Below are 16,100 nucleotides of genomic sequence, written 5' to 3'. Positions count from 1 at the left end.
CGGGCTGTAGAGGCCACCATTACCACTCCTGTCACCACCACTTCTCCACCACCACCACCACCACCACCACATCGGGGTGCAGCTCGCCCCGGGCTCTCCTCAGGGTTCCCCCTCACGGAGCGGTTACAACCGGGGAGCCCAGAGGGCGTCCCGCGCACTCCCGCCCCGCCCGCCATTGGCCGCGGTCCGGGGCGGGGGGGAACACGACCCGACCCGGCCCGGCGGCGCCGCGCGGTCCTGCCGCCGTCAGCCGCGGTGCGGGAGGGAGCGGCGGGGGGGAAGGCGGGTGGTGTGTCCCGCACGTCATATCAGCCGCCCGGCCCGGATTGGCTGCGGCGTCTCACCCGACTGGCCGCGGGCGCCCGGGCTGGCGCGGCGGCTCCCGCGCTCGGCACTCGCGCCCGGCCCCGCCCCGCCCGGCGCGGCCCGGCCCGAGGGGAGGGGTGGCGGAGCGAAGCGGCGGGCCCGGCGCTGCCTCCGGCCGCGGGTAGGTCGGCGGCGGGTAACGTGACACGCGTGGCTGGGGGCTTATAAACCTTACACGGGCCGCGGGTTGGCGAGCCGGGAAGGAGGCAGGAGAGCGGCGGCCTTTCGCCGACCCCACACGGGCTAAGGCGGCGGCGGGCGCAGCCCCCTGAGGTGAGAGGGCGAGGAGGTCCGCGTCCCTCGTGCCGGGTACACGCCGGGATGCGAACCCTGTCCCCGAGGGAGAGGGGACAGCTCGGGTCTGACGGGAGCGGCGGGTCCTTGCTGGGGCTCCGCAGCTGACAGGCCGAGGCAGCGCGGCCCGTGGTCCCCGAGTCACCCCGTTCGTGCCGGGCTCCCTCCTCCCCCGACCCGCCGGCTCCAAGCCGTTTGCCCGGTGCCTTTGGAGCCCTGGCGGAGAGGGTGGTGTGTGTGAGGGGTCGGGCCGTCCCGCGTTTGGTGTTTGACAGCCTGTCCCTGCGCGTGTGTTTTAGGACTGCGGTGAAGCCGATGCCCAGGTTGGAGAACGGCGGCTGGAGCTGTTCCTGCGCGGCCCGGGGAAGGCACAGAGCCCAGCCGGGGGACACGGCAGCGGGACTGGCCGCCAAGGTGGGCGGGATGCTGAACTCCTCCGGCTCAAGCCCCTCGCTGACGCTGGTGGGTACCGGAGGGCGCAGCCCCAGCACCGCCACCAGCACCACCAGCAGCACCTTGAACTGGAGTCAGCACCTGGTGCAGAGGAGCGTGGTCCTCTTCGTCGTCGGTGCTTTCATGGCCCTGGTGCTGAACTTGCTGCAGATACAGCGAAATGTGACTCTCTTCCCCGACGAAGTGATTTCTACTCTCTTCTCCTCCGCCTGGTGGGTGCCGCCGTGCTGCGGAACAGCAGCAGGTGAGTCTCTGACCTCCACGCGTGATTTAGCTTGGTTTCCTCCCCCCCATCCTCCCGTGGCGAGGAGAGGCGGTGGGGCTCAATGTGTGACCTTCGTGAGCCCTTCCATCGCACAGCGAGTGATGCAGAGTGTGCATTTGGGAAGGACGCGTGCCCACGCCAGCTTTATCCACCTGCGTGGATAACAGCTGGCGTTTCCTGCGTGTCTGAAGGCTCTTTCCGAGCCGGTGCACTCTGTACGTGTGTGAGGTGACTTTTATCCCGCAGCGTGAGCCGCTCCCCACGCACCTAACGCCTCGGTCCCGCAGGCACAGCGGGGTTTACCCGCTCTTCCCCCCCATCCCTTTAGCCTCACGGCGGGCACGGGTGGGCGGGGTGGGGCCACGTCTCTCCGCCCCTCGCTCGCCATTGGCTGATGGCGAACTGGTGAGTGGCGGGAGGCTCTCGCCATTGGCTGGCGGCGGGAACTGGCCACGGGCTGGGCCGAAAACAAGGAAGTCACGTGCGGCGGAGTTGCTCTCCTCACCGCCAGCACCCGTGTCAATACGGTGATACGGAATGTGTTAATTGAACCTCGTTATAAGGACGCGTGAATGGTAAACCATAACATCGAATGATAAACTGCCTGGTAGATAGGTTGCCGTGGTTTATGCTCCAAAGTTCTTGTAGTGCTGTCACAGTTGGATTGAACTTTGGCATTTAGCTGTCTTCTTAAGCTGAAAGTCCTTTAATCAGAAGGATTAAACTGTTCCAGAATCAAATCTCATGTCTGCCTTGGAACAGTTCTTCTTGTAGCCTTCTGAGTATAAAAGTTCTTAGATGTTTAAGGGGGATGGGGGGAAGAGGGTAGGAAAGGACACACAGACACACACAGATGTTACAGATAGTTGAAGCAGCATGTCTAACGTTGGAGTAGGTGACAACACACGGAGTCACAAGGCTTAAAAAAGTGAAACTCATCTAGTGTTTGTGCTAGCAACTGAGCTAACACTAGTCTGTATTTTTCTTCTGCAACCAATCTGCAGACTGATAAAGCTAAGAAAATGCTATATGAAGATAAAAACATCGTGTGGTTAATAGTATAAGTAGTTATTTTTCCCTGACATAAGTAAGACTGATGGCAGGTGTTTCTCCAAGTTCGGCTCTGCTTGTTTGGTATCTAAATTAGCCTCTGAGTTGGCTGGGAGCACAGGCTGACTTACAGCCCAGCAGAAGGAGAGAAAGCAGTGCTGCCAAGAGACTTCTGCGTCCAGGCAAATATTTAATTCTGAGCCTGATTCACAGCTAATGAGTCAAGTTCATAAAACTCTCTGCCCTGCAAGCGAGCAATAAACATATATTCCATTCATAGCTGTAATTAAGCTTTTGTTACATCTTGTTATTTATTGGTACAAGCATTTCCTCGGGATGTCAAATGATACATGCGTATGGGAGAAAAGGACCTTGAAGTCAGATGCCTGACATTGCTTGTTAGAGTAGATTTCTTTCCTAAAGTAAGGGAGTAATGATTGTCTTTTCTTCATCAGACTTACAGTAATATGATAAGCACCTCACTACTTTGTCAAGCACTTATTTGCCAAACTAATGTTTAATAATAATGAAGTAATCATTGTATAAGAGTTAGTACAAGTAGTGTTACTTCTCTTGCAGCTGTTGTTGGCCTGCTGTATCCCTGCATTGACAGCCACCTGGGGGAACCACACAAATTCAAGAGAGAGTGGGCCAGCGTAATGCGATGTATAGCAGTTTTCGTTGGCATTAACCATGCAAGTGCTGTATCCTTGAACTGGTTTATGTTGTTGCTCCATGTGCTTAGTTTGTTGTCATGAAAACAGTCTCTCCCATTCACATCTGGGAGAATTACAAAGGTAAGGATGGTGCTACTGGCAGAGAGGTAAACTTCTGAGAGACATGCAGCACACTGCAATAGTTACTGTAAGATGGATAACAGGGTTCACTTAAAAGTATCTGGAACAGGGGAGGGATAGACATCATAGTATGTCTGATTTAACTGCAAGTATAACAGCATAATTTGTGTTATTTTAATCAATATGTTGCTTGCGTCTTAACAGTTAACACAATTAACTGGCAACATACACTGAACTTCTCAGTAAGAGTGTTCTTTGTGTGAGGTAATGATGGTTTCAGCAGAACACCTAAATCAGCGAGGATAACTGGGTCACTTGAGGTAAAAGTCCATAAAAGTTAGATATATTGCAATATAGCATATTCTTTAGATTCTCAATGTGATAAAAAATGTTGGTTTTGAACTCACTCTCCAGTCAAAGTCAACAAGTGCTATGATTGCTCTGGAGGTGTAACAGCCAGGTCTTTAACATATCATATTTGGAGACGTAGAACCATGCTCACTTTCAACTTGAATTCTCCCTTGTTCAGTTTCAGCAGCAGTGTGTCTGCAGACTTAAAAGGATTATCCTTAACATCCTTCTCCAGAAACTAGATTTTGCAAACAACGTCCAGCTGTCCCTGACTCTAGCAGCCTTATCACTGGGTCTTTGGTGGACATTTGATCGTTCAAGAAGTGGTCTCGGGCTTGGAATTACAATAGCTTTTGTAGCAACTCTGATAACCCAGTTTCTTGTATATAATGGTGTTTATCAGTAAGTTATGCTTTTAAAATGCTATTTCAACTATCATGTAATGACTGAAAACAGGGATGCGCAGGCAGTGGAAGTTAGGGATTAACACATACATCATGTTCTTATTAGACATTTTGATTGTCCAGCTGTTCCAGATGATCAGATTGAGAACTGGGGGTAGAAGGTGGGGAGTAGACAAATTGGGATGTATGTTGAAATGGTAACAGCTCAGCAAATTGAACTTCTGCTGGCTTGGTGTATCACAGAATCATGTCATAGAATGGTTTAGGTTGGAAGGGACCTTGAAGACCATCTAATTCCAACCCCTTGTCATGGGCAGGGACACCTTCCACTAGACCAGGTTGCTCAAAACCTCTTCCAGCCTGGCCTTGAACGCTTAATCTCATTAACTGGCTCTAAGGACAGAGAATTTCCAAACTTTGCTGGCTGGAATATTGGGGTTTAGAAACTTACAAAGTTAACAGACTTAATTTGGTCTCTCTATTCTTTCTCCTATGATACTGTTGTTTGGGTTTGTTTGTTTTGTTTTTTTTGTCTGGGCCTGGGGAGAGAATTCTCTTATTATCATGTTAATAATATGTAAACTGATGATAATAACTTGTTTATAACTTATTTCCTTTTCTTAACTAGGTATACGTCCCCAGATTTTCTTTACATCCGTTCTTGGCTTCCATGTATATTTTTCTCAGGAGGTGTGACTGTAGGAAACATAGGACGCCAACTGGCTATGGTAATTACTCTATAATTAGCATTTCCTTTTACAATCCAAATACCTTCTATTGTTGTTAGTCCAAGAACAAACTATGGCTTTAAGGGTATGACTCAACGAATTGGCAGAGATAAATAGATATCTTCCCAAGAGTTGAATTGTAAGCGTCCAACCTGTGTTGCCAGTAGAGTGGGAAATGTCTTAGTGTTAGGGTATCTTCTGTACTTAACTTTTTCCAGCAACTGTCTAAATAAGACTAGAATGAGTATGCCGGTTCTGCTGAGAATCTCAGTCACTCCTGCTCATCAGTATACAACAGTATTTTGAACTGACATCTAAGGTAGCTCGAAAACCGAGGCACAGATGGGCTTTCTGTAATTACTTACGCGATAAAGCATTTTTGTTAGGTAGATGAAAGGAAATGTTCCTATATGTCATTGAATTCCACAACTCTTTATCAATTATGTTCTTTCTGGTCACTCAAGATGTAGCTCAAGTATCACTCAATATATGGGATAATATAGTATAAAATCCTATCTCATTTGCTAGGTTCTTAAGTAATTTTTTCTTTATAGTATACTTAAAGGTAAACCTGGGTGCATGCTTGCACTTCAGCCTAAGGCTTGGGTGGGAAAAGTGTTCTGACACTAATGCGTAGTAATAATACTGTATTGATTTCACATCTGTCTTCTTTGTTACATAAGTCCTTTATCCTGGAAAACATCTTTTAAGTATTTAACTTTTCTAAGGCTGCTGTGATTTAGGTGCCTTTAATTTTTACAGAAGGAAGAGCGTTTGTAGACTTTTGAGTTGCTGAAATACTAGTCTCTGAACTGTTTAGTAAGGGGAGGAGCTCCTTTTTGGGACTGAACAACAAATGAGCAAAAACCTAAGTCTAAAGCTGGCAGTCTTTCCTGGAGCAGGCTTTCTGTCTCTTCTGCCTAGCCTTGCAAACCCAGTGGATGGATGCTGATGTACTTCTAAAGTGGATAGTCTTAACTTGATGCTGCAGATGGACAGGCTTGCTTACAAGCTGGGCAAGAGAGCCATGTTGCTTGACCACCACTGGCTAACACTGAAGATCAATTTCTTTCATATTGATTCTCAGTTACACTAAATTAAGAGTAACCTCTTGTAGAAAAGGCTGTTTGAGAGAAGGAAAAAAAAAAAGCATGGGCAAATCTGCTCCTGTTTTTGAGGATTTTCTTTGGTGCTGACTTGATACCAGGTTACAAGTTTTCTGGGACCATGGTCACAATCTTAACTTCACAGTCAATTTGGTTTGCTCTGAGGTTCTTTAAAACACAAGCTTACTACTGCCCTTTCAATTCCCAGTGGTGCGTAATCTCTGCATGTCTTTTTTCATAGGAGTACATGTATGAGGGTAAAAGCGGGTGTAATTTCTCTTACTAAACTTGCCACTCACATCAAGTAAAAAAGATATATTAATATACAGTTTTATTTAAGCTTTGTTATTGCAAACAGGGTTTCACAATAAAAATTTAGTTAGTTACATGCTAGGGTTCTGTATTTCACATTGGCATACACAGTACTTCAGTACTGCTCTGCTTCTTATGTTAGGCAGCAAAGGAAGTGATCCTTAAAGGGCTAAAATAGATTTAGGCACATAGGATTCTTTTTTTCTTTGACTTCACCAGGCATCTCACCTGAACATAATTAAAATCAGACTGACTCCTACCTGCAACTTCCTTGTCAATGTTGCCATCTTCCTTATAAAGAAAGAGGGAAGTTGGCAAGGCAAAGTATTCAGTTCTGGTTGTGGAGAAACATCTCTTCATTACTTAGTCGGGAAAAACTTGGAGAAGCCAAACATTTTCATAGGAATGCTTCTGCAAATCGCTGTTAAGCATTCAGCGCTGAAAGTCAAAGAATTCCACTTCTAAAATAGAATGGTAGCATCCAGTCAACTGTGTCTTTCCCCTATAAAGATGACCCAAAAGCATCTGTCTGTTTTGTTAGCTATTGTGAATGTGGCAAGAAGATGAAATGTTGTGCTTTTTAAAATAAGCCTGAATAAAACTCTTATTTTTGTAGCTGTATTCTCCTGCAGTTCCTGAGCTCTTTGGCTGCATGTGACAATTGCAGATCAAACAGTAGATAATTTCTGGGCAGGTCTAGAGTAGGACACAGCACCTGTGGAAGTTACTGTAGTAAAGTTGCCTCACTTCCTCCTCAGCTGCTGTCTAGCTTTTGCAGTTAGGAAAGGAATTAGAAGAAGCAGAATGAGAAGTGTCCCTGTGATACCCATTCCTACCCTGAGAAATGTTAGCTAGGAGATGCTTGCTACTTTTCAATCACTGGATTTCAAGTGATACTACATGCAGTAACTGCCATCAGCTCTCAGTGCTCATTCTAACACCTTAAGTTGTGAGTCAGTTCTGGGTTAAATGGATGGCAACAGTTCATTTTGAGTTGTAAGCCTTACTCTCAGTATCTGGCAAACTAGGGTGCTATTCAAAACTGGGACCTCAGAAATACTTAGTTTGATACTGCTAGGAGCTGTAGAACTGTGCACACATTCAGTACTTGTAAATGTATTTGCATTTTGACTCTAGAATGAGAACATACAATAAGCTTTTTTTAAAAGAAAAGTTGGTTAAATTTCTTACACTGGCATACTGTAGGGTTTAATATTAGAAAAGGGACTTGGGAGGAAATTAGTAAACCTGTCTGATACCAGACTTTGATTGGAAAATAAAGCAACATATGCTTGAAGACAGTTTGAAAGAGGGCTGCTAAAAAATTGAATTAGTGTCCATTTTCAGCCTAACTGAATTTGGTTAACTATTTAATCTTTGAAATAGTGCATAATGTAGTCACTTATCAGAAGGCATTAATATATATCATCTGTTTGGTTTCTTATTTTCCTCCATAGGGTATTCCAGAGAAACCACATAATGACTAAGTCTTTGAAGAAGAGAGCATGGTGCCAGTGTGAAAGCAACATTGCGAAGATGTGTTCCTGTTTTAAATTGAAGATTATTTAGAAAAAATAATCTCTTTATGGGCTCACTGCACAAATGACTTGTGGAAAAAATATTAATCCACTCTTAGAATAGCCAAGTGAAATTAACTGCTTATCTTGAAATCTTACCCTGATTTACCACATAAGCGTTTGCATATGGCTGTTCTCTGGAAGAGTTTAACACCAAGTTGCATACAACTGCTCAGGCTAAGTGGCAGTTTTCCAAGTATTAGATTCCAGTGTAAGTTATTGAGTCAGCTGCCGTATTTTAAAGCCTTGAAACTGAAATTTAATTACAAGCTCTTGTATCAGTGCCCAAAGGAAGTAGATCGATGGTGCTTAACAATGATGAAGTATGGTTTAATAGGAATAGTATTTATCAAAATCTTTTAAAAATAGGGTTATTTAAAAATAAGAGTGATCAAAACAGATTAAAGGCATTGCACTAATGCTTTTAGGAGTCTTATGAAGGAATCATGCCCTAACTTGTAATGCTGCATTAAATTTCTGTCTTTGATGGTAGAGAGGGTTGGAGGGACAAAAAGTCAGAAGTCACTTTAGTTTGGAATTTCTAAACTACTTCTGTACAATAGGTGAACAGTAGACAATCTTGTTCAAACATGAACTATATCAAGACATTCTGGCTAGAAATTTTATTACTTCTCAGGCTTGCAAGTTAGATTTGCAAGAATCGAGTTCTGGCCCCAATTCAGTAAGAAATTTCAGTGTGTGTGAGTATTCTTGCTTAATATTAGACATATGCTTCAGTATCTCACTGAGGTCTTGGATATCTTCAATGCCTGGTGTCACTACAAAATGTACATTGCAGGTCATTGGTTGGCCATTGAGTACTTGCCCCCAAGTCCTTAGATTCATAGTTTTCTCCTAGAGGTGTCCTTGTTCCCCTTTCTGAGTCAGGGTTTTGACTGGAATGATTAGAAATGGAAGCGGGCCTAAAATGTGAGTTAAACTGTATGTGAAGAATAGTGAACAGCTTGTTTTCTCAGTTCAGTTTCTGAAGGAGATCATTACTTGTTTTTTCACAACCCTATTGAACTTGCAATCTGTGATTGCCTTCTTAAAAAAAAAAGACAAGAAAAAAGTGCTTATGTCACTACATAAAACATTTGGTGTTTCTTAATACTTAGTTCTGGTGAGCACAACATATTCATTTGATAGCTTAGACCACAGGAGACCTAAGTAGCAAGTATTAGGTCTTAAAGTTGAAGTGCAATGTACAGTAAATCTGAGCCTCATGTTCTCTTCAATATCGATCATTTCTGATGAGAGATAAAAGAGAAGAGGGTTCTGAGTTCATTTCAATGCTGCATGGAGTCAAATGGAGCAATAATTTATTTAACTAGTAAAGCTAGTTTTGTTGTATCATTCATCGAACCCAAATTTTTAGAAATACTCCAATTTTGTGGTTATGGTTTACTTGTAAACTTTTATGTATTTGCCTTTTTGTATTATGCTTTTGTGTGTGTGTGTGTGCGCGCGCGTGCATTTCCAATCTTACATGGCTTCAGATAAAATTACAGGCATCAGTCAAAGACTGACCCATCAAAAAGACATCAAGGCCAGGTAGCAGTGTTCTGGCTGCTTTCACTTTTCTAAGGGAATGCTATAACTGCTGCTTGTGCTTTTGGTGCTTTTTTCTGTAGCAGGAAAAGTTTAGCATAAAGTCTATATTACAGAGCAGACCCCGATTCTAATCTTGCTTTGGTGTAAATCAAGAGTAATTTCATTGATACAAGATCCTTCCTCAACTGTTTAAAACATAAATAAACACATTTTATAGGACTACTTGAAGAAATCAGATCCTTGGATCAGGACTGGATCAGCTCAGCTGTTTTAAGGAGTATGCTACCTGCTGGGGAAGACAGTTTTGTAAACATCTTGAAACCAATTTCAAAACGTTATAAAACCAGATGTAAGTAAAGATGACAGTGATCTCTATGAATATTTGATTGATAGAGAAGTATTTAAGATTTATTTGTAAAGATTGAAACTAAATCTGTATGTGTTAGACATAATGCAGCCAAAAATGTTCAGTCAAAAAGTTCGTTTTTTGCCAATATTTCTGAGTATCTTAACCAAAGTGATTTAAGTTTGGGAGAGGTGGGAAGGGGAGTGAAGAAAATTTGCACTATTCTGAATTTGAACACATAAATTCTCATTCTTACTGATAAGTTTTCAGCGGTGTGTTTGGTTTTACACTTTTTTTACTATTAAAGTTTTAAGATCAAGTTGTGTTTGCCTTGGGTTCTCTGTGTTCACATTATGCAGGAATCTTTCTTGAAAAGGACAGTTGTTATGGTTGCATAACAAATACTCAGTCATGCATACTCAGTGGTTTAAGAAAAATTCTAAACTGAACTTGGAGAGATGAGCTTTTAGAGGGGCTTCCACCGTGTGCATTACACAGTTGAAGAAAATCGGTCTTGCTGTTGTACCAGGAAAGTGGTGTAACTTTATGACTTAAGGTACTGAATCTTACTACTATTATCTTCCAACATTCTGAAATTCATAATCTGAAACAAAATATGGAGGCACCAGAGTAAATGTGCAAATTCCTGTTGTGGCTTGGTTACTTACAGTAATGATTACTAAAGTCCAAAGCATCATAAACAGTACAAACAGTGAGAATGGGTAAGCACAGCTGATGAGGCTAAGCAATTCTAAAACTGTTGCATCATCTGATTTAAGGTAGATAGCATCTTAGACAAAAAGTCCTCACTTTTACTGCACTAAAATACTTCAGACTTCTAGAAGCTACTATGTTTGTGGTGGAAGGATGTTCATACGAGTGCAGAGTCCGCTGGCTTAGCTGAAGAAGGTTTCGTTAGGAAGTTCTTAACTATTTTATTTTAAATAGCCTGTGTTTGCTTAACTTCTGTGCATGCTTCATGGCAGCTGAGGAGGTAGCTCTTAACAGCTGCAATCTGAGCATGGCTCACCTCCTTCAGGTATGTTGCTTGCCTTGAAACTGCTCAGATTTTCTTGAATTAAATACATATGTATGTATTTCATTTGTATATATGTAATACATATAAAAATATATATATATTATTACTACATGCATAAAGAGTGTGTGTATATATATATATATAGACATACACTCTTTTACACACATACACACATACACTCTTGTGGGGTACCTCCTGGCCTTTGAGAACTAGGACACGGTGGTTTCCTCTTGTGACAAGACAAGTGTGTACAGTTTCTAAAGAAAAGTCTTCCCACCAAGTGTGATGATTTGACCTGTGTGTTACTACTGCAAATTCCTTCAGTAGGTTATTCAGCCTTTGGCTTTAAGCATGGGGATTTGCAGGTGCTAAATTAGCCACAGGAGGGCCCATAGTCTGTTCTCTGAATACAGCTGAACCATATTGAGATGAATAATGAAATTAAGTCTCAATTGCCTTGCTGCGCATCAAAGTAGCAAAATTCGTGAGAACAAAGCATTACATGCTGGACTGATTGAACAAAGCATACTTTCTAGTGGAGATCACTGAGGTCCCTATCTTGGAAACCAGTAAGAGGTGGGGTGATAACAAGGTTGTTGGAATCCAAGATTCCAATAAAGGAAACTATAGATGGTGATTTCTCTGGGATAGTGAAATACTACATAAGTTGCCCCATGCATAGTTTGGAGTCATCTCCCTGCATCTAACTAAATCCTCCTGTTGTGCGGTGTCAATGCTGTCTTCATGGGCTACCGATGAGTCACATATGCCATAAAATCACAATCCTCATGCCTATCTGTGTGGTAATAAAAGTATCTAGTCTGCTCTGCTTACCTTTAGAAGGCAGAAGTCAGAGTACAGATGATATATTCTACAATGTGTTACTGCACAAAAAATCATAAAGGGTTTTTCAGAAAATTCCTGAGCACTTTTACTAATTACCTCTGTGCTCACTCACTGTAGAATCATAGAATAGTTAGGGTTGGAAAGGAACTTAAGATCATCAAGTTCCCACCCCCCTGCCACAGGCTGGAACACTTCACACTAAACCGTGTCACCCAAGGCTTTGTCCAACCTGGCCTTAAACACCACCAGGGATGGAGCATTGACAACTTCCTTGGGCAACCCATTCCAGTGCCTCATCACTCTCACAGTAAAGAATTCTTCCTTATATCCAATCTAAACTTTAAGTTTTAACCCTTTACCCCTTGTCCTGTCACTACAGTCCCTAATGAAGAGTCCATCCCCAGCATCCCTACAGGCCCCCTTCAGATACTGGAAGGCTGCTATGAGGTCTCCACGCAGCCTTCTCTTCTCCAGGCTGAACAGCCCCAACTTCCTCAGCCTGTCTTCATACAGGAGGTGCTCCAGTCCCCTGATCATCCTCATGGCCCTCCTCTGGACTTGTTCCAACAGTTCCATGTCGGTTTTGTGTTGAGGACACCAGAACTGCACAAAATACTCCAGGTGAAGTCTAAGGAGAGCAGAGTAGAGGGGCAGGATCACCTCCTTCGACCTGCTGGTTACGCTCCTTTTAATGCAGCCCAGGATACGGTTGGCTTTCTGGGCTGCAAGCGCACAATGAAGCTGGCTCATGTTCATTTTCTCATCGACCAACACCCCCAAGTCCTTCTCCACAGGGCTGCTCTGAATCTCTTCTCTGCCCAACCTGGAGCTGTGCCTGGGATTGCTCTGACCCAGGTGTAGGACCTTCCACTTGTCATGGTTAAACCTCATGAGGTTGGCATCAGCCCACCTCACAAGAGTGTCAAGGTCCCTCTGGATGGCATTCTTTCCCTCCAGCGTATCAACCAAACCACACAGCTTGGTGTCATCGGCAAACTTGCTGAGGGCGCACTCAATTCCACTGTCCATGTCAGCAACAAAGATGTTGAACAAGACCGGTCCCAACACCGATCCCTGAGGGACGCCACTCGTTACTGGTCTCCAGCCGGACATTGAGCCATTGACCACAACTCTCTGTGTGCGGCCATCCAGCCAGTTCTTTATCCACTGAGTGGTCCATCCATCAAATTGATGTCTCTCCAATTTAGAGACAAGGATGTCGTGTGGGACAGTGTCGAACGCTTTGCACAAGTCCAGGTAGATGACATCAACTGCTCTACCCCTGTCCATCAGTTCCAGAGCCCCATCATAGAAGGCCACCAAATTGGTCAGGCAGGATTTCCCCTTAGTGAAGCCATGCTGGCTGTCACCAAGCACCTTGTTGTTTTTCATGTGCCTTAGCATGCCTTCCAGGAGAATCTGCTCTGAGATTTTGCCAGGCACAGAGGTGAGACTGACTGGTCTGTAATTCCCCGGGTCATCCATTTTCCCCTTCTTGAAAATGGGGCTTATATTTCCCTTTTTCCAGTTGTCAGGAACTTCACTGCATGACTACCCTCTTCTATCTTTTATTTCCCAACCCAGTGTCACCATTTTTTTCTTCCTTCATGCCCCTTCAGTTAAACAACCTCCTCCAGGCTCAACACTGGCTTCATCACCCTTCGGACCTTTGTTACCCCAAAGGTGGCTTGAAGGGCAGCAAAAACATGTGCTGGATCTGTAGTCTGCACACTGCATTTTCTGGACCTTTTCATTCTCAGGCTTTACTCTCAGGATATGTATTTTTTTTCCCCCTGTTTTCCTGTGTGTTTCTGAACTTCTTTTTGCAATGACAAAGCCAGCTTGCTGGAAGGACCCACTTTGGTGCCTGGGGGAGCAAGCAGGGAGCCGAGTTGTTCTGCAGGATCTCTGCCTTGTTCTGACAATTGCATTTCAGAAGATGTACTGAATGTTTTTGTTAAAAAAACAACCAAAATATCCCAAACTTATCTCCCCTGAAAGATCAGTTTTGCAGTGCCAGCTACATAGCTGTCATGTTGTACTGGAGACTGCTGTGGTTTCAAACAGCAGCTCTTGGAGATGGGATACCTCAGGCTGTGCGTTAACTCTGAAACCTACAAGCCATCATTCAGTTTTTAATACCTATTGCAATATTGCTGCTTTATAAAAAACAAGCTACTGTTGAATTTAATGCTATGTATAATTCGAACCTGGTGTCACCCAAAAGCAAGAAAACTTGCCTGTTATTCCTAATCAGTCGTGGCGTGCAGCTGGAAGACCAGGGGTGGAGGGTCCTTCTGTTGGCTTCTGTGCTGCTGAGCTCTTGCACCAGGACCCTGCAGTGTAGGAGTCTGGGCACTGCATGGAGCCATGCTGATGGGCTGAGCAACAGGCTCTGATTTCTAAAGGAAATTTGCTGCTGGTGGAAGAGGTGGAGTGAGCTGGTGTAGGAAGGAGGTGCAACAGCATCATGCAAGCCCACTCCAGATTTTGCCCAGCAAGGATCAGACAGCAGAGTGTGGAAGTCCCTGTGAAGCTAAGGGAGATTCAGAGCTGTAGCTAAGGAAGATTCACCAGGAATACATACCCTGGTGACTTACCCAGCATTAGCAAAGCGAACAGGGCAGAAATCTAAACTTCAAGGGCTCTCTTGGGCAACAGAGACCTTGTCCAGACAAGCAGAGCTTGTTCGCTTCTGTGCAGAGCTCTGCAGCAATGAACTTATTTGCAGCCTCTGGTTTTAAACATTTTTCCTTTCTCTACTGAAGCACACAGACCATGCAGTCCCTGACTAACCCTGATCCCAGAAAGGATTCAAACATGGGTCGTAAGGTGAAGTCAATGGGACTGGAGATGCACTGAGCATCACAACCAGCTCCAGGTCTGGAGTTCCGCTCACAGAAGTGAGCAACAACCATAGCAGAGCCACAGTGACTGTCATCTGTAAGGGCTGGAGGTCATCCTCCTACCAAGGTTCCCTTAGGTCATCTCCTAAGCACCTTGCTTAAGGCTATTTTGGAACAGGTTGAATAAAAACATCAGGAAAAGAGCCACACAGTTATCAGTTGGAAGCGAGAGAATATAGTAAAAGTATCTAATAGGATAACCACTCCTGATGATTTTACTCAGAATTTTATCAAATTTCTTCTTTTCATGCAAAGAAAGCACTCGGTATCACCAGAGTAGATCCATGGTGCCCTTGTTTAGTTTTTACTTAATCTTTACTCAAACAGCTTGCAGTGCTTCTGGAATGAGAGTCTGACCATAGTATGAATAAAACTTGAAGATACAACTTAGGGACTAGTGATTCTCTTGATGGAACTCAGTTGCAAAACACAGACATGACCACGACTTTAGACACCCCGGGAGATTCAAGGCATTCCTATGGGGCTGATAGATTTGGCACAGGAAACACATAGCCTCCAAGAGCAGCACCTGAAGGCTGCACAGACAGGATGTGGAATGTCTCAGTTAAAATAATCTAAATTGTAAAAGACCTTTAAGATCATTGAGTCCAACCATAAGCCTAACATTGCCAAGTCCACCACTAAATCATGTTCCTAAGTGACCCATCTTTTAAATACCTTCAAGAATGGTGACTCAACCACTGCCCTGGGAAGCCTGTTCCAGTGCTTGACAACCCTCTCTGCGAAGACATAACTCCTATTATCCAAACTAAACCTCCCCTGGCACAACTTGAGGACATTTCCTCTCATCCTAAAACAAGATTACACTGGTTTTGAACCCCACCCTCAATGTCCACTAATGCGTAAACCAAAGACAGTCAATAGCGTTTAAGCTGAGAAACACCAGGCTTTCAGGATTTTGCCCAACAATCAACATTGGAAGTAGACTCTGAAGCCAAAAATGCACGGGTATCTCAGCATCATCACACGCACATCTCATGGTCATGAGCACCCTGGAAGATGCAGCCAGGTGAAGGAAGTTTGAATGCAAAGTTATGAGGTTGGTAGAACAAGTAGCCTCACACAGGATCTGGTGAATGAGCTTTTCCCATCAGATCTGCAGTGGGACTTGGGGAAAGAACAGCTGCATTTGCCTGCCTGCTCCTTGGGCATGTTCCACCTGCTTAATTGAAGGCAGGTCCAAATGAGCCATCTGTTGACCTGGTTGAGGAATCAGAGCTTCCCATTAATTTAAAGATATTTTTACACGTTATTAAAGGCCTAGAAGGAAAGGAGAGGTGGATAAAAAACAACAGTAAGAAGCTTTGCCTTAGAGGCACAGGTAATATCTGTAACAGCTGCTACACCCTATGCCTAAGCTAATTGTTAAATGAGTCACTCTGGCAAAAGAAGCATTAATAAAGGGAAGCGAAGACTGAACATCTGGAAAATAATATGAAAGGGAAGAACTTTCATATTTTGGAACTCCTTGCTGGGTGGGAGCTGCTTGGGGAGACGGCTCTAATTGCTTGTCTGAGAGAATGAAAAGTGAATCTATTCCCAGTCTGAAATCAGCATCGCCATTGTGTTTTCCTCTCGGCTCTCCTGTCCCCATGCCACAACTGTTACGTGGGGTCCTAACCTGCAAAGACCAAGACACCCTCTTCATCTTTTGCACCTCATCCAGACAACAATGCAGGTCCATA

The 16,100-nt window shown here is 44.2% G+C and overlaps 1 protein-coding gene across 2 annotated transcripts; it reads left to right on the top strand.

Annotated features, from left to right (window-relative positions):
* The first annotated feature begins 395 nt into the window (after nucleotides 1–395).
* On the top strand, nucleotides 396–9,922 carry INSIG1 (insulin induced gene 1). Of its 2 annotated transcripts, none has more exons than XM_057416466.1 (6): nucleotides 396–487; nucleotides 960–1,357; nucleotides 3,008–3,132; nucleotides 3,812–3,978; nucleotides 4,609–4,708; nucleotides 7,584–9,922. In XM_057416466.1, exons 2-6 carry the CDS (start codon nucleotides 976–978, stop codon nucleotides 7,611–7,613), a joined length of 804 nt encoding a protein of 267 aa, XP_057272449.1. In that variant the 5' UTR covers nucleotides 396–487; nucleotides 960–975; the 3' UTR covers nucleotides 7,614–9,922. The 2 variants fall into 2 exon arrangements, with proteins under 2 accessions (XP_057272449.1, XP_057272448.1); XM_057416465.1 differs by lacking the exon at nucleotides 396–487 and adding an exon at nucleotides 494–639.
* The last annotated feature ends 6,178 nt before the right edge of the window (nucleotides 9,923–16,100 follow it).

This window comes from Pezoporus wallicus, unplaced genomic scaffold (assembly GCF_028554395.1).
Source record: "Pezoporus wallicus isolate ANWC-B61680 ecotype Strahan unplaced genomic scaffold, APGP_CSIRO_Pwel_v1 contig_3847, whole genome shotgun sequence".
NCBI classification, from domain to species: domain Eukaryota; kingdom Metazoa; phylum Chordata; class Aves; order Psittaciformes; family Psittacidae; genus Pezoporus; species Pezoporus wallicus.
This window is presented reverse-complemented; position numbering and strand designations above follow the sequence as displayed.